The sequence below is a fragment of the Pempheris klunzingeri genome, chromosome 3 (genome assembly GCF_042242105.1).
Source record: "Pempheris klunzingeri isolate RE-2024b chromosome 3, fPemKlu1.hap1, whole genome shotgun sequence".
Classification (NCBI taxonomy): Eukaryota; Metazoa; Chordata; class Actinopteri; order Acropomatiformes; family Pempheridae; genus Pempheris; species Pempheris klunzingeri.
The window spans coordinates 16,785,399-16,813,032 of NC_092014.1; the positions used below are offsets into that span (position 1 = coordinate 16,785,399).

The 27,634-nt window shown below is 41.6% G+C and overlaps 1 protein-coding gene across 4 annotated transcripts in view; it reads right to left on the reverse strand.

Annotated features, from left to right (window-relative positions):
* septin9b (septin 9b) overlaps positions 1-27,634 on the reverse strand; it is a 74,020-nt gene that overhangs the window by 29,665 nt on the left and 16,721 nt on the right. For 2 of the 4 annotated variants that reach the window (XM_070854843.1, XM_070854835.1), the window contains exon 2: positions 13,180-13,857. In XM_070854843.1, the coding sequence (XP_070710944.1) occupies positions 13,180-13,857 (678 nt within the window). Of the gene's footprint in view, positions 1-1,983; positions 2,058-13,179; positions 13,858-22,227; positions 22,300-27,634 lie in introns of those variants that run through there. The other 2 variants (XM_070854827.1, XM_070854851.1) reach the window with 2 other exon arrangements.

The window sequence follows — 27,634 nt, forward strand, 5'->3', positions numbered from 1 at the left end:
TATGTCTTGCAGTGGACTTTCTCTCAGCAAATTCTTTTTTTCTTGAGTTCAGGATCCTAAATCTGCCACCGACCTTTCTCCAGTGTGGAAACAAGATGAAAAGTAAATGTTTTTACTCTCCCACAAATCTGAAGAACAGCCTTTTTGGGGTTTCTGGGCAAAAATTCGGACACATTCCCGCTGTATATCTCTTTTCAGCAAAGAAAACGTTTTCCATGTATCTCTCACTAAACAATAAACGATATTATCAGCGAAACCCATGACCCACCAGTGGTGGAAGCTGCCATTTCCTCTTGTGGGAATCAAAGATCAAAGGAGACGTCTGCCTAATGTTAGGAGTGTTATTTTATTACTCGTCCTGAGAGCCTAAAAAGCAGCTTTGAGCAAAACATTTATGGCAAATAAATTCGATTAGAATCCAAGCTTGGTGATTAACTGTGTAAGGCTGGGTACACGCAATATGTGTGCTTGTGTGTATGCATGTGATGCTCATGTAAACTCATAAAAAAGTACATAGTGGACCATACGGATCCCAGTTTACAACATGTACACTCAAAACTGAACAGGCACCTCTTCACCAACAGTGAAGTGAGATATCCCATTGAAATATCATGTGTCATGTGCTTACTGCTGCTTTGCAAAGCTCAAATTAAGGGGTTTTTAGTTGTGTTTCATTATTTCTTCTTTTGAAACACTGGCCATTTTGGCTCGAAACACAAATACAAACATTTGGTACCATCAAAACACCAAATCATGTGGGCTGGAGAGGTAACTGAAGACTAATCTGCGGTGATGACTGGCATGCTGTGATTGGCCTGCAGGTCAGGGCTGATTGCTGAGGGCCACCAAATCAGGGCAGAGCACATGTGGAGCCGATTTACAGAGTCACCTCCATGACTCAGCGGACTGAGTGACTCAGTGACACAACCTCCCAGAGAGAGGGGGAGAGCTGAAGGAAGGGCAGAGAGGAAGGAAAGGGAAGGGAGTGAGGGAAAGAAGAGGTAAAGAAAAATAGAGTTGAAGTTTAGGGAGGGGGGGGGGAGAAGGGGAAAGAGGAAGAACATCTGGCTTGGCTCGGATATCTACAGGGAAGATAGCTGGGTCTGTTGGAGACTTCCTGTTGTGTTTTATTTTTTTTCTTGCTGTGGCTGCTCTGCTCCCCTGTGGTGCAAATGGAGACAGCATGTGTGTGATGAGTGAAGATAGTTTATCTCAACACCCTAAAGTGGCCTCCAAGACTCGGCCTCCCCCTCTGGTTGAAATCACCAAACATACATTAACAGTATAGATGGATTAATCTGTGTATATTTCTTGAGCCGCTTCACATGTTGACACTAAAATACTTCTCTTCTCTAAGTTTATTCCTGAGAACTCAGCGTGCACATTTTACCTCAAGGTTACAATAACTCAGGCCCCTGTTTGCTTTTCTATCAGCTTATCACTGTACTAAGAGAGCAAAAACTCTTATAATGATGACCGCAAAGAAGATAAACTGGTCATACTGTGCGGTCTGAGCATTTGTTTGCCTACGGTGTCTTTTGTCTTTTTTAAGCCAGCAAAGCTTTCCCAGCTGGACTGCTTAATACTGAAATCTAGCATCACAGGCCACGGAGAGAACCATTTTCAACGATCATAAAAGCATCTCTAACATCAAACCACAACAACACTCAGAGGATACCTTGTTTCTTCAAATCAAGAAAATAAAACAATAATTTTAAGAAGTGTGAAATAGTCCAGTAAGCAGATTTGTCTCAACTAAACAATGAGGTTAGCACTATAATAAAAAGGGAGAAAAATGTTCAACCAGCCCATTGGGAGATTTTTCTGCATCCATTTCCCACATCCCCATCTGAAGAGGATACATCATGCCTCGACTTGATTGGCCTTAATGGAAACCAGTTGTCCCCCTTGCTTCTGCAGAGCGACAGTCTAAAACAGTCAAGCCCTCCCACAGACACAAAAGACAACTAAATGGATACTCACAAAGGGTTTCCATGTCATGGCTGTTGTATATCTCACTGCAAGCGGAAGCCATCACTTCTGTCAGCCCCTTTCTGTCTCTCCCCTCTCTTACTTCCAGTAGGATTCAACAAGAACAAAAAAACTCTGATAAGGCAAGAAATATTTGCCACGTCTAGGTTTTGCTAATGTGGCTGTTAAACTCTTTACAATTCTGTGGATGAACAAGAGCTAAACTAACGCGCTACGCTTCCCGATGCACACACACCGACATACTTTCTATTACTGATGTTCTGGAGTCAAAGCCTTCTCTGATGAACAATAAACACAGCGGCTCCAAGGGATCGGCCTTCTGGGGAATCCCTGACCCTGCTTTGAATCTGCAGGGGCGAGGGACAGGGATGACTCAAGCCAAAAAATGAAGAGAAGGCGGAAGGAGCTCTGTGATTAAACTCTTTGTGCGGTCGCTGCATTTCTTCCAGGATCATCTAAGCCCAGTTATGATGCTAATTATCCATAATAGAAACCTTCCATGTGCAGAGACGGGGGAAGCAGACCGAGACAGAGAGAGAATTTGTGCTTTTAGAGATTATGGACCATCATCTTTTTGAATTGGTGTTACGTTCAGAATGTGTTTGCCAGAACTGGAGAACAAGAAGAACCTCAGAGTTCCACAGAATACGGAACTTTAGTTTGCCAGCGCGTAACACAGAGCAACTCATCCGAGGCAACTTGCCCTTTCCCCCAAATCTTCAGTTGTAAATATGCTTCCTCCATCTGCCTCCTCTTCTTCTGAGTGATGCTGATGTCTGCAGTCTGCTGTGTAGCATCACAAAGCACTTCACACCATCAAGGCTGAAGGTGAAAGATTGCCTGCAGCTGGCCAAGGCTTTTCTCAACAGATGATGGCGTTCTTCTTTGGAAGCTAATGGCCTGAAAACCACAAAGCTGAGGTCATAGTCTCTAAATCCCTAAATTATCACTGAAAATCTTCAGTGTTATGGCATGAGATCCCATCCAAGATCAGCACTGTTTTTGAGTTCCAATTATTGCAAAGTTGAGGCTTTAGTATCCTTAATGATTGAATAAAAGCTGCATGTACATTCCCAACTGAGGGACCAATCAGTCAGCAAAGCAGCACGTCTGCACAAGGCTTATTTGGCTAATCTAAAACATTAATCTATGGGGTGAGAAAGGTGAGGGTACATGAGTGCAAAAGAATTTTTACTATTATATTAAGGTATTTATTACCTCCCCTCTGACTGCACTGAACTGTTAAGCAGTGCTATGTTAATGACATAATAAATAAAAACAGCAAATGGCACTGAAACTAGACTTCAGCATCACTTCATCACAGCTCAGTGGACCAAGATGTTTTCTACAGTTGCTTGTATGAAGTGTATCTGTATTGTCTTCAGTTCCATTTGAGAGAGGAAATCTCCAAACACAATTTGTGCGGACCAGCCTTTGTACTTGATTTATACTGAAAGGGGAACTCCACTTTTACACATCAAAGTCTCTTAACACTACTTGGGAAGCATTGCATATGTGGGAAAAAAGGTGTCTAAAGCATTTTGTGGCTCCAGATGAAGCTACATAAAATCTGATAAATTGCAACGTGTGATGTTGAGTCACTCTCAGTTGGGGTTGAAGACTACAAGCTTGAAAACTAAAAAAGTCTGGGGGTGTGGAGTTACAAAGAAGTGAACTTACCAAGCCTTTGTAGTCCACTTCTGCCTCTGGCTCTGCTGCAGTGATTTTGATCCTTTTTTTTTTTTTAAACTGTCCAACAATGTTAAATCAGAGGAGTCACTCTTTTAAACTGGCAAAGGTTCGTAACCAAAACAAAACTTTGTGTTTATTGCTAATGAAACCGCAGATGCTATGACATCCATTGTCATTAGTTATTGGGGGCATTGGGGTAACAAACATGTAACACATTTTTGATCTGTTGCACCGGCCCATATGACCAAACACATAGAGAAAAGACATTGGCAAACGATCCAAGCAAGAACATAACAAAGACTACAGTGTATCTTGGTGAGTTAACAAACCAGCTTTCACCTAATGTCCTATGGCCAGAAGCTGCTATACTATCATAGAGGAGGACGCACGCTCATCATCAGCTGCAGTTGGTGTAACATAAGGGAAAAGACTTCACCCTCTTATTTTTCATTTTCCACACATGTTCTCCTCAGACAGACACACACCCTCACTCAAGAATCCCTCTGCATCCTCATCTTCTCTCATTTCAGCAGATGGTAGGACTGTGGGCGCGAATGGCCATCTGTCCGTCCACAAAAAGAAGAGGCTTCAAGGTGGTGCTATGTGGTGTTTTCCATTAGCACCTTTTTTAAATTCTTTAGTTATTGATGTGATTCTTTGCTTTTAAGAATTTATTTTGATTTTAACTCTGTGCATACTGTCTGTCTGTCTATACAAAACAGTAAGTACTTTATCAGCCAACAAGCCGGCTAAATGTCATTAGCATAGTATGTAGAGAAACACTGACCTCATACCAACCTTTCTTGTTCAACCATCCTGGTTGTAAATATAAATGCTTTGATGATCCCATTGAGAAAGACAGCCTGACCAAAGGGATACCTCTCAGTGTGAAAATGTCATCTGCGTTGCAGGTCTGTTAAATTAAGTATATGATAAAAAATGTAATCCTTCATTTTTCCAGGTGATCTATGTTTTGATTGATTATGTCTCATGTGAGCATGTTTTTTTTTTTTCCATTTCAAGGCCCCACATTACTCTGGCTTTATTTCTTCATTTCCATGGCCAAGATAAGGGAGATGATTTTCCCATCAGTCTCTTGGACAAAGGAGCCACAGCGGAGTCTCGTATCTGGATAAACAGGAGGGAGGATTCACCCGCAGACGACCAGCTAAATGAAGATAATGTCAACTGAGAATGAACATTATCTCAGTTTGCTTCATCAGGCTCCGATGGCCCATATCCTACTACTTGTCTTTTATCATATGGTGATAGAAAAGGTCGATATAGGTGGTTTTTGTGTGTGTTTGTGTGTGTGGGTATCTGAAGTTAGGCTGTTTTGTTAAACTCCCTGTGGGAGACCAAGTGTGATCATTCTGAAAAAGAAAAAGAGGAAGTGAGTGTGTGTGTGTGTGTGTGTGTGTGTGTGTGTGTGTTTGAACATGTATGTGCTTTTGCATGTATGTTAAGGCGAAACTGGAGAAAGTGAAAGAAGAGGGGGGCGTCTACTGCAGTTGTGGGATTTGGCAACATGACTGAAGAGGACAAAGGTCTTTCTGCAGTGGTGGGAAACTTCTTTAACCCTTGACTTCCCCCAGATGCTCAATGTAAACTTCAACTTCCGAAAGCCTTATCTGGGGGAGAGGGGAACTGTGTGTGTGTGTGTGTGTGTGTGTGTGTGTGTGTGTGTGTGTGTGTGTGTGTGTGTATTTATCTGGGGCAGAGGGGCTGTCCCTTTCCCATTTCTCCCACCTCCATCCTCCTCCTTCGTAAAAAGGAGAACCTTTCACGTCCAGTTTTGTTAGTGTCTCACTCACTTCAAAGAGCTGCAAGACAAGACACTGTTTTGAATTAGTGTCTATCCAAGTGATATATTGGTCATGTTAAAAACTTTAACAAAACATGAACGGAAAGAGTCATTTCTGCAACAGGACACCAGTGTGGTTCAAGCCTCCGACCCTTAAGTTGTTTGAAGTAGCTTTATCAAGCTCAGTTCTCTGACACAAAGAACACGAGTCTTAAAAATCTGGTGTTTGCTCTGGAGGAAATGCAGCTTTTTTTCACCTGCAAACCAACCAGGTTCAGTGTCTTAACAGATTTCACCTGTCACACACTGCCTCCTGGTGGCTTGTTTGGGAAGCACACCAACAGTGACAGTCACATTCAAGATCATTGGAAGTGACACATTATCACTGTGGGACATTTTGCAACTGGAACGACAGACGTAACCGTCGAGAGCCTCAGAGACTTCAAGTGAGCACAAGTGAACACTATTTGGCAGCTTAGTCAAAGACACACTCAGGGACAATCTGTGCCCCAGTGTAAGAACATCATAATGTGATCATCTTAAGGCAAAGGTTAAAAAAAACAAAAAAACACGAGAGAGAAAAAAGCGTTTTTCTTTCCATCTTCTCATTATTTCACGTCTCTACCTGTTATGATGATGCATTAATTGTTAAATAACATTTACATAGCGAAAAAAAAAATGATACATGAACTACTAGACTACAAGGATGTGGATATTACCTGGTCTACTGTAATTGCCTTTATCAAAAAAATTCATGTCTTTATGGAACAGCAAGAACTGACATACATTAGATGAGGAGGTCCTACCCAATTTAAATGCTATAATGTTTATACACTGTTTTCTTTTATCAGAATTAATGTCATCTTTTCACCTATCCAATCCACTGATGTAATAACATGTGCGATGCCTGGGGCTGATACTGATTCTCAAACAGTAATTGGGGTTTTAGAATGTAAGAGTGATGGCAGGGGGGGCGGGGGATCAAGTTGACTGTAGACCTTTCCAAAGCCAAAACGATTCAATTACATTAATCAAATGGTCACTGAGCAAGTGAAGCCCTCCATGATCACTCCTGTGTCGCTTGCTTTGAGAGCATTTCACGTTAAAGACATGTCACACAAAACGAGGCTGAGAAATGTGGTTGAAATCATCATCACAGCACGGATGAGGATTCAAAACAATGAATCACTGTTTTGATGTTGCTGTAATTACGAATTGCTCTGAATCGTTAATTTGGAAAGCAGAATTTGTAGATCAGAAACATATTAAGACTGCACCATCAGAAGATGACTTCATTAAAAGTTGAAAAAGATGAAATAGATGAATTGTCTCCCAGCCATAAAAGTAAATGATCAAAATTTGTAAGAGAACATATGTGCTGGGACGACTTTTTGGTCTGATGCTTATCGGGGGGGGGGGGGGGGGGATCACTTGGTGTTGTGCAGCTGCTTGCGTAACTTATAAGTAATGTTATTTTCCAACAGCAACAGTTCCCTATCACAAGCATATAGGCAAAATCCGTCTCTCCTCTTCTTTACCTCTCTCCCTTTTTTTCTGGGTAATTAGCCGCCAGGTCATACTGAGTAATGCTCTGGGATCGGTCCAGAGTAATTACACTGCAAGAGGATTGACCTCGGATATGCCTGAGGGTTCCTGTATGTGTGCGCGTGCTTGTGTTGGTGTGTCAATGAGAGACAACAAAAGTAAGACAACAATTTGAGATGAAGAAAGTGTGCGTGTGTGCCCTTTCCTGACCTATAGACAGGCAGAGACAAATCACCCACCTCCCTCCGCTGGCTCCTCCTCCCCACTTTCAGAAGGTCAATCCAAATAAAAGACAAATGACTTCACTTGCTCTTTCTTCCATAATAAGTGCACCTCAATTAGGAAAACAAATGTACTACAAGATAATCTGTTTATTTAGGCAATATGAGGACAAATTCCACTACAACATACAGAAAATGCTGTGTTGGAATTAGGAGAAACTATTTTCTTCGTTACCCTCACAATAGGAAGACATGACACAATGGCACTACATGACGTGATCCCTTCAACACACATTTCTTCTCCATAGCAGAAAGCAGCACTATCTCTACTGAACCTCATTTCCTTTGCACTCTCTTACTAGTTGAGATGGAAAGACAAATCCGTCTCTGGTGTCTCAGCATATTTTTCCTCCCCATATCACAATAAAACACTAAAGGAGTTGCTAAACGAGGTTACTGGATGTGACCCCAATGATAACCTACCCGTCCCATCATCCCAGTGATAACTGCACTATTTATGGTCAACCTCCCTTTCTAATGAGCTTTGCCGGAGTCAAGTTACAGTAAAAGAGAATAAGTCCATCTTTGGTGCTAAAAGGAAGTATTTCTCTTTACAATGTCAAAAAGAATGCAAGCCAATTATGTTTTCTGAGGTTTATTCTACCCAACGTCTTATGTTAATCTATAGATGCCAATCAGACACTGACAGAAAAATAATCAACAATTCTATTTTTCAAGCCAAAGATCCAAATATTTACTGGTTCCAGCTTCTCAAATGTGAGCATTTTATTATTTTCTTGTCACATGTGATAGTAAATTGAAGGTCTTTGGGTTTTGAACTGTTGGTCAGACAAAACAAAGTATTTGACGATATCAGATGGGACTGTGATGGCATTTTATCTGACAATAAAATGGTTAGTCGGGATAATAGTTGCAGCCCAATATTGATCCCTGTTCTTCAGTGACAAGGTTCCTCTATGTGAAGAACAAACAAATTTGGCTCAGAAAGGGTCTCCTGGTTTTTCAAATTTGGAAGCTGGTCTGGAAAGTGATAAGAAATGTGTTATTTCTGACCAAAGGTGGTCTACGCTTCTCCGTCTAGAGATGTTAGATAGAGCTCTCTCAGCAGTGTTTGATGGATTGATGAACAGCAGGCCTGCCTGTCGAGATAAGGCGCCCCATCTGGCTCAACACGTAGCAGCAGAACAGATACCAATTAGAATGAGTCTGGCGTCTGTAGCCTGAAGTGAACCTGATGGTCATGTTTTTCTTGCATGTGCAACAGCAGCATCACTTATCACACTTATCTTTAGTCATAACATACAGATTTTGTATCAGCTTCTTCCAGCAATGTCTGCCATTTGACAGTTAAACTGAATGAAATATTAGAATCTATTTTTGTCACTTCATATTATACTGAATAGAAAGTTTTGGATGTGCTCGAGGTCCTGTTGTACACTTTCACTACTTCTGACTTGAAATGACAGTTTAATACTTTTGGAAAGTGTTTGGCCTACTAAAGGTCCATACTGTGCAAAATGCACTTTTTAATGTTTTTTTTCAACATAAATGTGTTACAGATGTACCTAGAGACTGCCAAATTTTGAGAAAAGATCATCATCATGTGACCTCCTCAAGCCCTTCAGCAGGCCGACTGTGCCTGCCCACTGAAAACCCCTGTGCTTTTTGAAGATTAAACCATGTAAATCTGTTCTAGGAGGACCTCCAAACCCAAGTGTGAACTTTAAAATGAGCAGAATATGGGACCTTCAAATGTCACCAAATTACACGTGTTTCATCTGACCAGCAGTCTCAAACCAGAGGATGTTAAGCCTTAAATCATTCAACTGGAGGAGCAGGAACGAGCAAAAAGTTAGGTGATTGGTCCGTGTGCCCAAGATGACGTATTTACTTATCACTGACCTTCCAGTAATTCCAGCTCACTCTATAGTATGTGTATGTGTGTCCACAGATCTTTTCATGCTTCCCTTTGCAGAAACACCCCAGTGTATCTCATTCTCTGTGATGCTCAGATCAAAGAACAGAGGGATATTTGCGAGGAAGCTGACTGACTTAGATCACATGACCCCTGAGAGAGGAAGCGCACTGCAGTGAGGTCACACAGCAGGGGGAAACAATCATGCTGACAGAACACGGAAGGACCCACAGGATACTCTATGTGCTTTTGTGTGTGTGTGTGTGTGTGTGTGTGAACAAATGATGCGTGATGTCATTTCCTCCTGGAAAAACTGAATGGGCAGGAAAGCAGCTTATCTAATAGACCTTCAAAGGCACAGCTGACAGCCGTGTGTAAAAATAATAAAACGACTCTAAATAATCTGTGTTTGTTGCCAACAGCTCCTTATTTATGACAAGGAAGAAAATCAATTAAAACGCTGGCATCTGGCGCAAAAGGGGCAAATAATCATTCAGCAAACCAAATTTTCTCTGCATACCAAGAGAACAATGTGTATTCATGCCTTGGATATAGCTTGGACCTCAATGGCAGGTACATTACAATAATTTCAAGTACTTTTTCAGTCCTCTTGATAATGTGTGAGAGCAGAGGGTGGGCCCAGTCAGGACCCCTGGGCCCTCCAGGCAGGTCACCCTTCATTTAGACCCCTATTAGGGCCTCCCTCTGTGGACAAATAAGTGGCTACCACCCACATAATGTAGGAGAGCACAGACACAGACTAGAAATGTATAGTTCTATGAAGTAGAAACATTTTGGGTACAGCACAACACAGTGAAGCACAGACACACAGTGACAGACACGGGGACGGTGAACACACTGTGGCTCAACAACAAACATCTGCCAAATGACAAAGTGCAGTATTTCAGTAGGAACAGTCCAAGAACATCAAATGGTCTAAATCAACAGGAAAGCATCATTATCATCATTATATTTCATCAAGGGCTAATTACAAAGAACTTGGCAAGATGGTTAATAGTGATACTGGGACACTTATTGCACCAAATGCTGCAGTTTCACCCTTTTGCTGTAGTTTTGTGATTTAATTTGTATACATGACACATAACTAAATAAAACATAGAGCAGCAAATGATTAATCGCCTAAATTCGCAAATTTTTTATAATAACAATGTTGAATGTCAAAGTCAAACCAATGTGAAATGAGTTCCCTTTAGTGAGGAACCTGCTGTGCAGAGAATTACTTCCTGGATCTGCACCTCTCCCAAGCTTTATACCGAGTTTCAGCTCATTGTTTTACTGCTTTACTGTGTCATTTTTTGGTTGCAGGAGGCAACTGTATTCAACAAAAATGTTCTAAAAACTCACTGTACACACAGTTAGGAACTGGCTGATGAATGCACTTTCGCATTTGGCTGATGTTTCCATCAGAAATTGGTGTAAGAAATTGTGGTAAGCTTCATACAATGCTGTTACCTGTATTTTGCTTAAATATTGTAAATGCGCTGTTAAAATGGGGGACACCTGGAAGACTTAAACATTTTTGATTATATTTCTAAATTCAGCCTCATTTACATAACTCTAATTAGGTAGTTGTAACAAACTTTCTCCAAATAGGAGTGAATGAAAGAAACATATATACTGGTGTGTTTGTGTGCGCAGTATTTTGAGGACAGCTTTGTCCCTAATGTTTCCTTTGCCACTTTCGGTTACAATGTGAAAACTGAAATCTAACAGACAGGTAGCATATATTACTATTATTTCATATTACATATTAAATGGCTACTGAATAGAAACACTGAAAAACAAACTGTGTTCTGTATGTCAGCTCAGTATCAGTTCACAAGCTCAATCAAAGAAGCTAATGTAAGCCTGTGGGCTAAAATCTAAATCCCCTCTGTTGCATATAGTTTTACTGCAACTGTAGAGCTAATTACCATTTAACTACCACACTACTGTTCTGGTACTGCCAAGGTTAGGCTTTCATCACATAACAAAAAAAAAAAAACACCCCGGCTCCAATACTGCATTAAGAACAGACATGATTACCACAAATACAGACATTCAGTCTGCTGTTTCTACTGACAGACAGGCCTCCAAGGACATGGTTACTTATATTACTGACAGACATCAGACTAATCAAACAAGCCGCTCCAGTTCCTGACTTTTTTTCCCAGTAAGAGATCTCATACTTGGATTATTCTGTTAGATTCAGCATGAGTGGAGAAAGGAGCAGTGAGATATGGCGTCAGAAGAAAAATGTCCAAAAGAAATGTAATCTGGAAAATGTGACATTTTTTTACCCAGTGGGGTTTGAATGTAAACTAGCTTACGGCCAAGAGTGAAAAGTCGGTCTTTCCATCTCACATAAGAAAATGTAATTTGGTTTTATTTGAGTTTAAGATTTGAGCTTATTACACTCACTTTAATCTCTTTTCCACTGATGACACTGTCACACCAAACTGGCCAGTCTGTGCGAGAGCGATCACACAGGCTGGTGAACTAAATCACAGCACTGCGATGGTAAAACAGCAATTTACTGGAGTTCAGATTTTACACAATGAGCCAACAATTTCCAGAGATTCTGCATGTGATCCAGGGGAAATGTTGTATGAGCAGACAGAAAAGAAAGCATAATGACGCCAACATGTAATTTCACAGAAAGTACGCTACTAAATATTATCCAAAACAACCAAGCTACGATACCGGAATATATGGTACAAAGGGGAGCTAGCTTCAGTTTACCCCAGTACAGTAAGAACTTATTTCACTAGCTGTTGTTCTTTTGTGTGTGTGTGTTATTATTCTAAATGTATGAGAGCCTTTCAAAAAACTGCATATCACTAGGAATTGCAGAGTTTACACGTTTGCTTTTGGTGCTTACTTAGCATTTAATGTCTAACTTGGTGGTCAGAAGAGTTAGTGGTAATGAAGTCACGGTGTGCTGACACTCCCCGGAGAACACTTCTACATCACTACAGCAAGCTGAGAAGATGGTCAGCATGAATGAAATTTTGGGCGAGTGAGTGTTAAGTTGCTCTTGAGAAGAAAAAGATAATCCAAGAGTATGTTGCTAAAAGGTCATTTCCAGAAACAGCAACAGCACTTGCTAAGTTAACAGATTGGTAAACATTATCTACTTTAGCCACTATGATTGAACAGAGAAAGTGCACCACAGATCAGTGGGAAATGAACATGAGGAAATTTCACTGACTGCCACCATTAAGGTCCCATATCATTCAAAACGTACATTTTTTAAGTGTCTTTTCAGCATATGTATGTGTCCTCAGTGTGTCTAGAGACCGCCAAGCTATCAGAAAAGACCGTTCTCTCTCCTTTTCTCCTGCTCCATCTTTCAGTAAACGTGTATGAAACTTTATGATGTCATAAGGGGATCTGTTGATCATGTGACCTCATCCAGGCCTTCAGCAGGCCGACTGAAACTGCCCACTGAACACCTCCTGAATCCACCCTGCTGTCCGCCAGCTCCTGGTAACACAAACATGTCAAAGGCGAGAGCAAAGCAGCCGATTGTTCTGTTCTTCTAAAACGGAGCGTTCACACAGAGGCTGAAAACAGCTGCAGCAGCCGTGTCGGGTATAAGAAAAACAGTGTGTTTTTTTAACGTTAAATCATGTAAACCTGATCTAGTAGGACCTACCAAAAGAGGTATGAACTGAAAAAGTTGCATAATATGGGACCTTTAAAGGTTTCCTGTGGAGTTTTTAACCTCTAGTCGAGGTACGGAGCAGCTTTTCAAGTGTGTTCCCATTTAGTTTATATATTAATACTTGAAAAATCTGCTTTTCAAATGTTTTATGATGAAGGAAATGCATTTGCCATTTTAGTGACTAACTCTCTGTGAACCCCACTGGGAACCTTTAAGTTTTTCCAAAAACTTTTTCTATAATAGAAAGAAGAGGATGTGGCAGTGTGAGGATGCGAGGTATAGGTACTGGACTGAGGGGTAGATTATGATTAAACAGACTTACTGTCAGGGTTGGGGGATTTTCGTCCAGCATGACTAGGCGAGGAGCAGCGGAAGGTGGTGACGATGGTGTTGTGGTGAGGGTTGGGGTGGTGTGGGTGGTGCACTACTGGGTGGTGGCCGTTGTTTTCTGGGGGAGCTCTGGTGATGCTGATTTCAGGTTTACGGACATCCCCGGGACTAGGGGGCTCAAACTTGCGAGCGTGATTCTGCTCAGTTAGCCGGCTGGTGCCGTTGTTGTTATTGTTGCCCTCATTGCGACGTATGACTGGGGAGTCAGTAGGCGTCTTGGCGAATGTGACCTCCCTTTTGTGGCTCATCTCGGGGGTCTTGGAGTGGCCCAGGACCTCAGGGCGTTTCAGGGCGCTGTTGGTCACAAAGCGTGCGGAAGAAGGGCTGGTGATGTTGTCCACCTGTTTGCTGGAAGAGGAGATGTCGATGGAAAGTTCAGAGCGACGCGACACAGGCTCGGGGGTCCTGGAGCCTCCTCCACCCATGATGGAGCGGGGCTGGGTATAGTTGAGGTTGTTGTTGTTGGTGGCCGGGGCAGCAGTGCCCAGGTCACGGTAGTAGATGCTGGTGGGAGACATGGCATTGCGGTGAGGGGAGTTGGTTGTCCGACGGGAGCCGGGGGAGTGAGATGAAGTGTCGACATCCTCCACCTCAAAGGACCTCTTCAGAGCTGCATGTGAGGGACAAACACAACACATCAGCAACAAGGTCGTTGGACTGCTGAAACAACTGGCTGACTCACTGATTAATCAATCAACACAAAGCAACTATTTTGATCATCTATTTATCATGTGAGCATTTTTTTAAAACAGAAATACCAAACATTCTCTGGTTTCAGCTTCTCTAGTCTCAGTTTTATATCATTCTCAGTCTCTCAGTCTTTGTTTTATATCATTATAAACTGAATATCCTCAGATTTTGGACTTTAGGCTTTTGGAAAAAGAGATAAGACATCTTACTATGATTTGATTATTTGAAAAAAATAATGCCAAATAAAATGATGAAAATAACTGTTGTTGTTGAGACATAGCCATGGCTTCACAAAGTAGTGCACTATAACAGTGTACAATTATTAAGTAGATACTTTAAGATACTTTATTTGAGTAAAAGTACCAATACAACAGTGTTGAAATATCCAATTACAAATAAATGTCCTTCTTGCAAAATCCTAAATCAAAATCCAAAACTACAGAGGTATCAGAGAAATATACCTAAATACTTCCACTTATCAAAAATAGACACTGCTTTTTTTTTGTAAATGGTTACAAGTCAAAAATTAGTAAAAAATGACCATTTTCAGCTAAAAAGCAGTGAAGTGAGAGTACAAAGTAGCATGATATGGAAACAAGTATCTCTAAATTGTACCTAAGTACAGCACCTGAGCAAATGTACTTAGTTACTTTGTACCAATGCATAAAACACCACAATATATTGAAAGCACTTTGCTTTCTTAACCAAAACAAGCTCATTTTTCCCCTAATATAAACTATTTATGGGTCAAGATTGGTGTTTATTGGCAGTTGGAACAATATCATAAAATATTCATCAAAAAGGTCATACCAATTAACTGAGCAGTGAACAAAGTGAATTGTTTTTTTTCTAAAACACATTATAAACAGTATCCAAGTAGTAAAGCGCCTGAGGTTTGAGGGTGGGGTGGCTGTAGAAGCAATTTTGGTGGCAACACAAAAGAAACAGCATGCACAAGCAATTAAGCCATACCTATCTAATTTCATTACATCCCTCAGCACCAGCAGCAGGTTTTTCACTGTAGCATGTTTCGGTCGATTCAATGCGTTGTGTTGTCGTGACACGGATGCTGCGTGTGTGGTACACTACAACATAAAATTCTATGGTTTTACACAACGCAATTTGAACCGTTTCATGACATGTTCTAACGCATGCAATCAGCCAAGCATTGTTCACTGCCAAGTATTTAGCCAAAAAAAGTCCCAACTCTCCCCTTTTTTGAGCAACATGAGCGCAGAGATAGAGGCACATCTTTCCCCTTGGTTAGTTGTGACATGAGAGAATAGCTGCACTGTTCAAGATGAAGATACTGAGGGAGGGAATCACCCCATGGGAAGAGTACACTGGCTCAAAGTCAACTTGAATTTGACTCCAATCGTGGGTTTTGCTGTGCCAAGCCAAAGGCCAGGAGCTGGTATCATAAAGACACACTAGTTAGACCAGTTGACTCACGCACACTCTGAAGAACATCTCCTGTTTCCTACAATCCCAAACACAAAGCTGATTATTTGATCTGTTTGTGGCGTGTCTCCGTGTGCATGCGTCTTTATGCAACTATATGTAGTTTGGTTCAAAGTGCTCGTAAAAACGAGGCAGTATGCATTACGGGAATGTATACGTGTTTATTTTTAAGCGACTACACCCACAGGGAGGGGACCGTGCCCCGTCCCCACTGCAGTTTGCTGTGTAAAGCTGAAACTCTGTTAGGGGATGCGGAGCTCAACACAATCACATCAAAGCCGTCTCCCCACACACATCAGCCAGCGCCACTAATCTAATTTACGGCCATAAGCTGCTTCATTCCAACATGGTGGACATTTGATACAATTTACCCCCTTACAAAAATTCAGGGCAGAGCCAAAGTATCATTCTTTTTTTGTGATAGTCCGACACACCAAGGATGTTCTTGCTCACTGCGGGAATAAATGGATCTGCACTCCCGTCTTAGAGTTTATGGCGATTTGTGTTACAAATCTCCTTAACCCCCCGCCACTCCCTGTACACCCCTTATCTTAAAGGCTTTAAAGCATGGTTTTTCTTTCATCCTTGGCATTTTTGTACTACAGAATAGTGACAGAGGCTGAGAGGCTAGCTTTAGCTACTCGAGATAGTTGTATAGCAACTACATACACATACATTACGTGTGGAACACATAAAATGTCTCTTAATAGGCACAAAGAAACACATTAAACAGCCACTCATACCCATTCTCTCACACTCTCACAAATTCTGATGAGAACTGAGTTCATTATCCAGTAAGGCACCATAAAACAGCTTTAAAATCTTTTAAAACTTTGATATAGATGCACACATAAAAAACACTATACACAATAAACTCGCAATTTGTAAGTGGTGGCCACTGGACTGTGTCCTTCTTACCCCTGCTTTCCTCTGTCTTGTGTTTTATAATTGCTGAGAGGGAGTCCAAGGCTGTGGCTACTTTAAACTCTGGCCAGAAAATAAGTTGGTCTGCCAACACTGGTCTGCAGATTTCAGCTGCAAGTTTGTGATGCGCACTATAAGACTGTACTGTGCAGTCAGAGAGGTACCGCATGTGAACCTCCTCTGAGAGCAGCAGCACTTGAGGAGACCGTGCATACTTTGACATCTCTTGACACTTGCTGTAAACTTTTGTTACATTTTGGAAGAGCTGTAAATGTGAGAACAAAAGCTGAACAGATATCAGGATCCATCCAAGTTTTGACAAAATAAAAAGAGCTGAACCGAGACGCTGTTTTGCCAGTGACCTGATAAGTGATCTTAGATTAGTTTTTTCTGTTCTTGGCTGCTTTGTGATTATGCGCCCTCAGGCACGGGACTACAGCGGAGGGCTTGAGTGCTTCCCTCTCAAGCCGTTTGTTTGTATTTAGTGACTGTGCGGTCAAGTGTACATGATTTAAGAGCAGAAGTGAATTTGAATCTTTCTGTGCTTTAATGTGCTCTGGGAATACGGAGAATGGAAAAAGGCATTCGGGGCATCTCTCACTCAGACGATCACTCAGCTCCTATGTTTTTAAGAATCGCGCTTCTTCCCACAGAACCTCCCAGTGGGTCTTTTCTTGTTCAGCTCAAGCACAATGGGAGCTAGACCATTTACTTCCATCCAGGAATGTTGTTAGGTACAAGATCACGGAGCAATGAGGAGAGTATTTGTGTGCGAGTGGGGGACTGAAAGATGGATGAAGCAGTATCGTTCCCGGTGAAGCAGCATTCCCAGACTATGAGCTGGAAATGAGAGGTCCAGTCTACCTCAGAAGAACCTCATTAACAGCAGCCAGGAGTCTCGTCTCCCCACGTCCCTCCACTACAGATCACCGCCCAGTGTCCAGTATCCCACGGTGTCTCATGTGGGAAGATAATGCAGCACAGACAATATAGCACAGGATTATTGGCGCAACAAAAACAAAGATGGAGGCAGCTGTATCCTTACTTTGGTTCATGGTCATCTGTCCTAATACGGCCCAGGTGTTAGGCTCGGCCGCCTCTTTATCATCAGTGTCAGCACTTTTCTCTCAAGGACAACCAGACCAATGAACACAAACATTTAGTATCATCTCAGCCCAGATGCACTAATAGGAGATGGAAAAGAGTCGGAGGGAGGAAAACAAACAGTGGGACAGGAGGGAAAGGGAAACTGGAGATAGGCAAGGATAGGCAATGGGGAGGTCAAAACAAGAAAAGATAAAGTTGCCTCTTATTGTCTTCACTGGCACTGGTACATTTTGTTTGCTATGCTGAGACAGTCAAACAGTCTTGACCTTACAATCACCATGCATTTCTATGTACTTTAGGAGCAATTCGTCTTTCAGAATATATGACGTTTTTGAGAGGGAAAAACTTCAGTAATGGGAACTTGACCGAACAGGCAGATGTGCTGATATTTCATTGAAACATCTGGGACCGTGAGATGAGCTCATGATAATTAACACCAGGACAGTGCAAATGCATACAATACCATGATGTTATGATATTTAACCCAAATGGTTTCTAGACTGGGATCAATGTTACATTGGATCTGTAAAATCTAAAGTAAAAGCAAAAGAAATGATGTAATCTCAACATAATGTACATTTCCAGACGACAACATAATCATGTCATACTCTCTGCAGTTAATAAACTGTATACATAACAGAAATACTTTATTAATTAATTCTGATGATTGATGTTAATCTGCTATGTGCCACTGAGCTGCTGGAAGGCTTGCAATGTGAAACAGATATACAAAGTGTCGACTTTGCAGCAAAATTCACACAGCAAATAAGAGCAGGTCAGAAAATGTGAAGGTTTATCACTAAAACATTACAGGGAAAGTCAGAAATGAAGGCATCTCTCAATTATAGCCTGATTCTCCCTTCAGTCAATGAAAATAATGCTCAGACCATAACGTGTGGATGTGGCTGGCCCTGTTTTGCACTTGTAAATAGTAAATACTTTAATTGATAAGACAACCTCATAAACGTGCAACTGTTTAAAGGAAAACTCTAAAATACAGTTATGCAGTTAGGTTGAAACACAAAACCACCACACTAGTATTTTAATTATTAAAGGATGTACTGTACTGTACAAAGCCTTGAACTCCTAATCCATCTTGTAACTCTAGCCTCAGGCAGTAAGTCACGATCAAGACAGTTACTCTCTGTCAAATACCGGTTATACAAAACCGTTTTATGCACAGTGGAGTTTATCTGAAGTCAGTAGCCACAGAATACAAGATGGTGAGGTCAAACCAGGAAAAACCTCCCATTTGACAAGACGAGGCCAAACAATGAACGATAGAATTTCACACGATGGTATTTTGCTCGGCCAGACAAAACCGTAATGCTACACTGTCAAACGCACACTTCCTCATACTGCCCACTGATGGTGTTGGGTTTACGAATGCCGACCAGCAGCAGTACAGCTCGCTGTGTCAGATTTACTCTGTGGTTCCCTCCTGGTCTGGCCGACACCCTGCGTCCAGCACAAAGGAATTCTGGGAGACTGGGAGGATTGGTTTAGAGTGATGATGTGTGACAGATGAGGTAGGTTGGTGCAGATCATAGTCTTTACTTTGTCTCAGTGATGTTAAAGTGCCACATGTTTAAAAGGAGGATCTGAATCATAATCAGAACCAAGAGGTAATTTCACTCTTGACTGAAGATTTAAGAGTGCCGCCACACACACACACACACACACACACACACACACACACACACACACACACACACACACACACACACACACACACACACACACACACACACACACACACACACACACACACACACACACACACACACACACAAAGTTACTCAAGCAGCTGTTGAACTGTTGAATGGCTGGCTTGGTGCTTAGCTTCAGGGTCTCTAGGCCCCAACCTTTGACAGCCTTGTTCAGTTCCTTTGATCAAGCACTGCTTAACCATCCACCTCATCAACAGATTGATTTACATCAGTGACCGCTCAAGGTATAAAAACAGTGGCTGCATTCCACTTAGCATCTCTCAGCACACAGTGTCTGGACTTTCAATAAAGTTGTGACTATAAGTGAGATTGGGAGGGAGAAAGTGGTTGGCAACGTGGACTGATGCAGAAATGATTAAACATGCGATTAAACTAGAGCTTGTTGACCTCAAAGCAGAAATTAAAATATTCAGACCACTTGTTACTGGGTAGAGCTGTCAGCTCTATCTTCAGCCTCTCAGTGCAGGAGAGAGAGAGCAAGAGAGAGAGAGAGAGTGTGATGATGATGATCGTAGAAGGAGCAGAGACAGATTGACTAAAAAAAAGATATGAAGATTATGAATGAAGATTCAGTCAAATGAAAAATCACATACAGTACATTTAGAAATCAGCTTTTAATATAACTGGGTTAACAGTCATACGCCTTACATGCCGCATGTGGTTTAATTTGCTTCTTAGAACGAACAGGACCACTGAGAGCTGTTAAGTAAGTGTTGTGTTTACGCACGTGACCCACTCGAACCAACTTAATAACACACTGGCCTCTCTGCCAGGTTTAGAAATTGTACCACACACATGCGCGCCCGCTCCATTTCAATGTTCATTTCCGCTCTGTGTCCACATGCCACACTGGAGCAACAACATGGCACCTTCAAGAAGACAATCAGTCCAAAATACCTTGGATTAGACTCAGTTTAGGTTGGCAAACATAGCAGGAGCCCATGTTCAACTCTACAAAGCCTCTGAATATACAAATATGGGCTTATTCTGGGCTTATTCTCTGGTGACTCATCGGTTTAGATTCAGCAGTGACATTTTCTACCTTTTAGAGGATCATAATTTTGTTTCAGTGTGCAGTTGTAATGGTGGTTTCTTTCATCCATTTTCCATAATAGCCTCACACAGGAGTCCATCCAAGAGGCATTATGACATCTTTAGTGTGCTCAGCAATTACGTTGCCTTTCCCTCTCTGCGCCTATTTCCTCCTCAGTGTGAGACACAGTGCAGTGCGATGTACTGGAAAACATAATGACCGGGGATAGTAAGGGGATTAACTCAGTCAAGTGATCGCCATGCACCTCTCTCTACAATCTCTGTCCTGGATGGAAACACTATGATTGTTCCCACTTATCAGTATAATCTAACGGTGGGGTAGATAGTAGGTAATACCACAACTGACAATCCATTACAAGAGTACATACAGGGAAGAGCCTGGTATTGACCTCACTCTAACTTCTTTCATATATTTACATTTGGCTTTAAGGCCATTTTATGTCACTCTGAATAAACAATAATAACATGAACTTTCTATCCAAATGTTCTAATGTTCTATTTGCACAAAAATGATCTACCAGCATATGAGAGCGTCTACCCACCACTAACTGGGTACTTGGTTATGATAAGTACTGTATTTGCTGTATATATATATTATAACCTTCAATTAAAAAATAAATCCCATGCCATGTTTTCTGTTGACAAAATATAGTAATAAATGTTACAACGTTTGTATGTCCGCGTTCAAACCCTTCATACTCTCTCACCGACGCACAGCTGGCCAATCACTGTATGAAGTGGACGTGCTGTCGTATGGTTTGTTTTGGAAAATAACGATTGTCAATTGTCACACGCAGCTCTTCTAATTCTGCCGTGGGAACGGTACGGAGTGCGGTGGTGTCAGCTACTGTACGATGATCCAACGTACACTTTGCTTCACACATACTGACGGCTTAACTCTGCTTTCATTGACCACAAGTGAAAGACGTGTTCAGACATTTCCATAGAGAATATGACACCAGTACCAGTGGCCATAAGTGAAGTACAAAATCAAATATTCTAATGAGCAGCTAAAATCTGTACCCAAGTGTTGCCATTAACAATTACTCTTGCTCTTAACCTTATCAAGACAAAATCTATTGAAACTGTCATAAAAACCTCAACCTGATTCCCTTTTTCTGATTATCATAATCAGAAGCATTTGCAAGTCGACATGCCTCCATTCTTCAAATTCATATGGTTTTTCACTTTACAAAAACTCACCAAGATTTCTTTCAGCTTCTCCAAACACACTTACACCAATGAATGCACTGAAAAAGGGTTCGAGCAGTCAGCGGATTATAAAATGAGTCGACGTAAACCAGGTTATTAGACTGAAGTTGTGCTACCTGAAATGTCAAAACACAGCTCGCAATATGGCTTAAAATAGAGTGCTTTGCTGTTGAGGATTTGTATTTTTTTCTGGCTTTTGCTCTCAGCATCAGGCAATGAGATCTCACTGTGAGCATCAGGCCATCAAGACCAGCTGGAGGGACCCAGTCTGACCGGAGGAGGAACAGGAAAGAAGTGAGGAAGGAAGAAAGACAGAATGGTAAAGGAAGAGGAGGACAAAGGGGATTAATGCCAGCTCCACACTGGCTTAGCAAACAAAAGAGAAACACAGTTGTGAATGTTGTATGAGGATTTAGACAGATGTTAGCTCTTAGTGCTGAGGTTTCCACTGTCTCCCTCTTTCAGCTTTCAGCTGAAGGCTTTCCGGTGCTGGAATAGTGTGGTGTCAGTGCTGTGTTTGTTTCTATTATTGACGTAACTTGGGTATAATCAATAACAGACTATAGGCTACAGGGACTTGGCTAACATGCCCACCATCCTGTTTTTAACAAGTATCAAGCAGACACACACACACACACATGCACAGTACACATAGTCATAAAAATGTATACACTTTAAAGCACTACACAGGCATACACACAAGATATTGGTCGATAATAATCACAAACAGCACACGTCTGACAGATCTTGCTGGTCAACATTAACATTATAAGTGAAAGAAAAGAAGAAAACAAATTACAAACCTTCAAAGTCAGAAATAATTCCCTCCAAGTGTGGATTGACTCCAGTATCAGACATTTTTTCACGAAACTTAATTTTCTTTCAACCCTCAAGTGGCTCCCTGCAAATTCTGAACAAATTCCAAAATAGAGTCACTGAGAAACAAGTCCGAGCCCACAAAACTCTTAAAGGAGCAACTTATTTTCTCAGACTGCCCACTAACTTTTCTATATCGCTGCATTCAGACTTCAGAGAGAGCAAAAAGGCAAGCCTCCTCCCTTCTCCTCCCCTCCCTGTAGCTAGAAACGCACTCCCCTCTGTCCTGTGTGTGTGTGTGTGTGTGTGTGTGTGTGTGTGTGTTTCCCCTGCCCCCCTACACACTCATACATGCATGCGCAAGCATTCACGCAGACAACAGACCCCGTCATTCCCCGAGACCCTTTTCGACTAAAGTGGCTCTCAGGTCTGATTTCCTCATTCAGCGTCTGAGCGGCTCTGACAGTGAAAGCGGACAACATGTCACACAGTTGCTTTAACCACGTTAATCTGCAATCAAACAAGATCCTCTGTAGCGTCTGCGGCTCCTCAGTTGGCCTCCAGAAGGGCAGGCCAGTTTTACTCTGTCACAGCTACAGAGTGAGAGTTTGAGGCTTCAGTTTTGAGTACACAACCTCTATAAAGTGGCTGGCATGTTAATTAAAGTACACTCATTTCTGTAATAGCTGCCTGTGATAGAAAAACCTGAGACACTTCCTGGAGAAAGTTGACATTAGCGATATACGACAGCACCTTTGGGGAATTAGAGGGTGAATCGTGCAGCAACCCGCCCTCTGTGACACTGTCTAATCAGGAGGAACGTGGTGGACACATCAGACCAGGTAATCTAGCACTGCCGCATTTCTTTCGGGAGTGACACCGACGACAAGCCAGCTTTTGATGTGGTGGGTTTGGTTTCACCGCTTGTCCTTGAATCTGCTGAGGCCAGTTTAGAGACTGTTCAACAGAGAAACGCTGTTGAAAGATGTAGATGAAAGCGATGAAATATCACTGTTGGCCTTACATTTACTTAACCACCTCCACTATCTCCCTGTGGGATGTGCTACAGTATTTCTTATCCATAAATCTCCTGCAGAAACAAACAAATTGCCCCTGATTCTAGGTCAGTTTGATCATTTCCACACTAATGGTTAAGGTCATTACTGTGAATGTAGAAGCCAGTCCAACGAAAGTTAAAACTAAAGCAACAGGAGGCTACAGGAGGCTGACATTTTCACTTCCAGCGGAGATACTGTCACACATCAGATATCACATGAAGTGCTTCACCCTTGGCGAAGGCACGAAGTGTATAGCACTAGTGCCTGGCACTTTTATAGCCTACAAGCATTCAGGAAAATCCCATCTGAATGAAAAGCTCCATTCAAAAGGGGAACTAATAGGATGCCAAGCCCACCCAGTGGCCTCTAACCCTAACACCTGAGAGGTCGATGGTGACACGGAATAACACTGTGTGTTTATGGTGCAGTCTGGTTGTTTCATACAACTGCTGTGAAGGTGTCTTAGGATAAAGAACAGAGCATGGCACACACAATGGTGTGTCCACGCAGCACTTGAATTTATTGAATCCTAAATCCATCAATCATGGAACTTACTGGGTAGAACATCCCCTGAGATGCTTGTTGTCATATGTTGTCCAATTAAGCTTTGGGACCATCTTGTAGAGCGTACATAATGTGCATCATATATCCTGACAGCTGTGTGTGGGCATTTATATAAATGCCCACACACAGCTGCTGATGTGTATAGTGCATGCATCAGTATGAATTAGTGTGTACTTTCACATACTGTACACATACACGGTAACGTAACAAAGTGTGTGGCCCCTCAGTGCCCATGCACACCCAAGTGGGCTGCACTGTAAACCGCAAGCCTCTGTAGTATTCAATTAAACTAAAACACACGGTGTGTGAAGTACTCACCTCCCCCATCCAGCGTGTATTTATCTAAACATGGATACACACTCCGGGCTGGCTGTGAGGCAGAGCTGAGCGACAGAATGAGGGAAAGCTCCAAAACAACATCTGGAGAAGCAAATGTATGCGTGTGTGTGTGTGTGTGTGTGTGTGTGTTTGCACTGTGAGTAACATTCTGTGAATATCCGCATGTATGTGCTTGTGTGGTTACTGTGACTGCGGACGCGGGTGTGTTTGTGTGTCTTGGTGCCCCTGAAATAGAACTGTAAACACAGAGGCCTTTGCACTTAGCGGGATAAATCTGCTTAACCAATCAGCTCCGTTTCTCTGTGCTGCTTAATAACAACAATTATGGGTGTGAAATTGTGTGATCTACTCACAAATACACACAGTGTTGTTTCCAAGTAATTCAATGTTGTAATCAGCGTCATTGTCAGATTTCACAATTCATGCTAAATTCATCTTTGTGGGATTTGTTATTCACTTTGTGGCTTATTGAGAACTTAAATTCACTTTGCTTTAAAAATTCCCAGTATGATTGATGCCTAAGTACCCTCAACGCTGTTTCATTTTTCTTTCCAATTGCTATTTTATTAGTTGTATATAACCCTAACAAGTAAATTAATTGTAGCATTTGGAACAAAGCAGTAATGTTCCGCAAAATGTCACCAGCTTTGTCACCAATAACACTAATAAGTCCTTTCTTTTTGTGTACTAATATGAGGTTTATACAGGAGACATTACTGTGTACCTCCGATTTTTAGGCTTTGTTGTTTGGTCAGTTTAGGACGAGCAGGAATTCAGCACAGCCACAAACATTTACTGGAGGGAAATTGCACAAAACCAACCTCTCTATTTAAGTGTTTCTTCTATTTGCCCAAATGAGTTAATGTGTGTGGTTTCAACGTTTATCTAAATGACACCTTTTAAAGATGGTCAGTTTGGCCTACATGTTCAGGAAATTTGACAAAATTACACTTCTGATTGTTAGTGGAATAAACTCATTTATCGCAGCGGAGCCTAAATAACACGCTGTCAATGCAGAAATATTGCACAGGTTTGTGAAACCGCTGTACAAAAAGAAAGAATACAGGGAAAATACAATTAATAGACAGTTTCAAGAGCAAACAGTGAGGCTCAGAGAGGCAAGGGGGTAGAAAGAGTTCACTGAGAGTAGGCATCTGCAGCACATAAGGCCTTGCTTTAACTCAATTCATTTGATGCCACTACTCACATACTTTACTACACGCAAGTTTTTATTAATGTGACAGTTCTTTGGAAAAATCTATTATCCTTGACTGTATCATAGCAAGCCTTTTGAATTGGCCTAAAAGCTGTGTGGACAATTTATGCTGGCAGCAATATCACTGCAGTGGTTTTAAGAGTTGGATGCTACTTGCTGCACAGGGAATTGTTATACTGAGCCCAAGTGTCATTTGTAGCAGGGATATCCTGTGTAGAGTCTGTGATATCAAGTATCACATGACAGTTTATCTGTAGACAACTTGCACACCTACAGACGTGAAGATTCGAGCTGGCACATTTGGTTTCCTGTCTGTTTGAATGTGAGAGGATGACAAAGGTGTAAGGTGAAGCTCTCCATAATATACCTCTACATTTATCTCCAAAGTAATTTAATATGCATGTAATTGATGTACTATTAGTGTTAAACGCTGCACCTTGTAAGAATAATGTATTTATTCCATGTGTGTTTTATGGCCCAAAATGCAAATGGGAAATTTTTTTTATTTTTTATATATCCGATATGAAGATTTTCTTATAGTTACTATCACTTCTCAATATTTTGAATAGAACGTTATTACTCATTATCATTATATTGTATGGCAATAAAAATGCGCTACAAAATAAATGTGGTGGTTGTTGTAACACTGTGCAATTCATGAATTAAATGTTGGCAAGTTATCTTCATTCCTGTATCAAAAAGTACATCTTTTGCATGAAATCTTGTAAAATGCCTTCCATTGTAAAAAGTTTATACAGTAATGATACTATAGTTATGGACAGAAATCTATCTTGTGGAATGAAAAGTGACACTTGGCTCATATAACTAATCACATCAACACTGATTCCCTCGTTGAACCTTGCTGACCACAATTACAGCAGCTTGTAAACAACCTCCTGACTGAGCTTTCGCTGAAGAGTTCATCTATCTTTGTTATTTTACCCCTGGCTTGACCTGCGTTTCCATCATGTTGAATAATTTCACCTGTCAGAAGTCCTCCCTCAGGAGGACTGAAGGTGGGGCTTCCCAGTCAGTTTCCTGAACTCCCTGTGCAGCCTGTTTTCATGGCTCCCTCACTTATCATTACTAAATAATAATCGGAGAAACAATATGAGGTGAGATACAGGGAGGGTAGTGGGAGGAGAACTGCGGGGCGTTCACTCATAGAGGATATCCTGTACACTTCTTTTAGAGAACATGGTGAGTTGGGTGATTTCCTTGAGTTCCTTTAACTCCGGGTTCATGCGTGTTTGAGGAAGTGGGTGGGGTTTTGCACACGTGTGTTTGAGGGTGAGGATGTACAGGGCTCTGGGTGGACACATCAGCACTTAAATCGTAGATTCCCATGCGAAAAAGAGGGAAAGACTCAAAGGGGAGACAGAAGTTACAGGCTGTGAGCTCATGTACCATTAAAGCTCACATACCATTAAAGTGCCATTGAGTTAAAGGCCAATCTAAAAGTAATATTGCACATTATGTGCTGCTCTTTATGAATACAGCTTGTTCACTTACATGTATGCTGGACAGAGAGATGAAAAGGATGGGAAAAGTGATACATAATGAATCACAAGGTTTTGTTTATTAGAACAGGCAAAAACTCAGTATGGGTCCGGGGCTTGAACCCTTCATGGCAGGTTTTAATAGACTTTTTTTTCCCACAGGGAGAGTCCCAATAGATCAAAAACTACCAAAGAGGAAGTAACTGTCCCACTTGCAAACCCCAACTCTAACTACTGAATCATTGCTTTTATTGTTGTCTGTTTGATGCTAACAGGCCACACAAATGTTACAGTTAGTGTCATCTCAAAATACAGGACACAGATTTTCTTCCTGTTTAATTGGCAGAACATCAAGCTTTGCTTTCAGTTCCCTTTGTTGTATCTTAATGGCAGCGTGTCACCAATTAGCAATTACAACAAGCCAATGTGGTGACCATACGGAACAGATGACATGACAGATGACATGTCACATTGAACATATTATTTTAATCCTGCACAGACGCAGAAGAGGACACAAAAAAAAAGCCATCTATGCACCACAGCCTCGGCTCCTATCATTATCATAACAAAGTCTGAAGGGATCAGGGGTGGGTGGGGAAGGGTCGATGGCTGTGGCGTAGTCAAGGCAACAGGTCCACACAGAACTACACTGCACTGGCTGAAAACCAGGAAGTAGCTCAGCCCGTGCAGGACTTCCTCAATTGCAAGGAAGGATGGG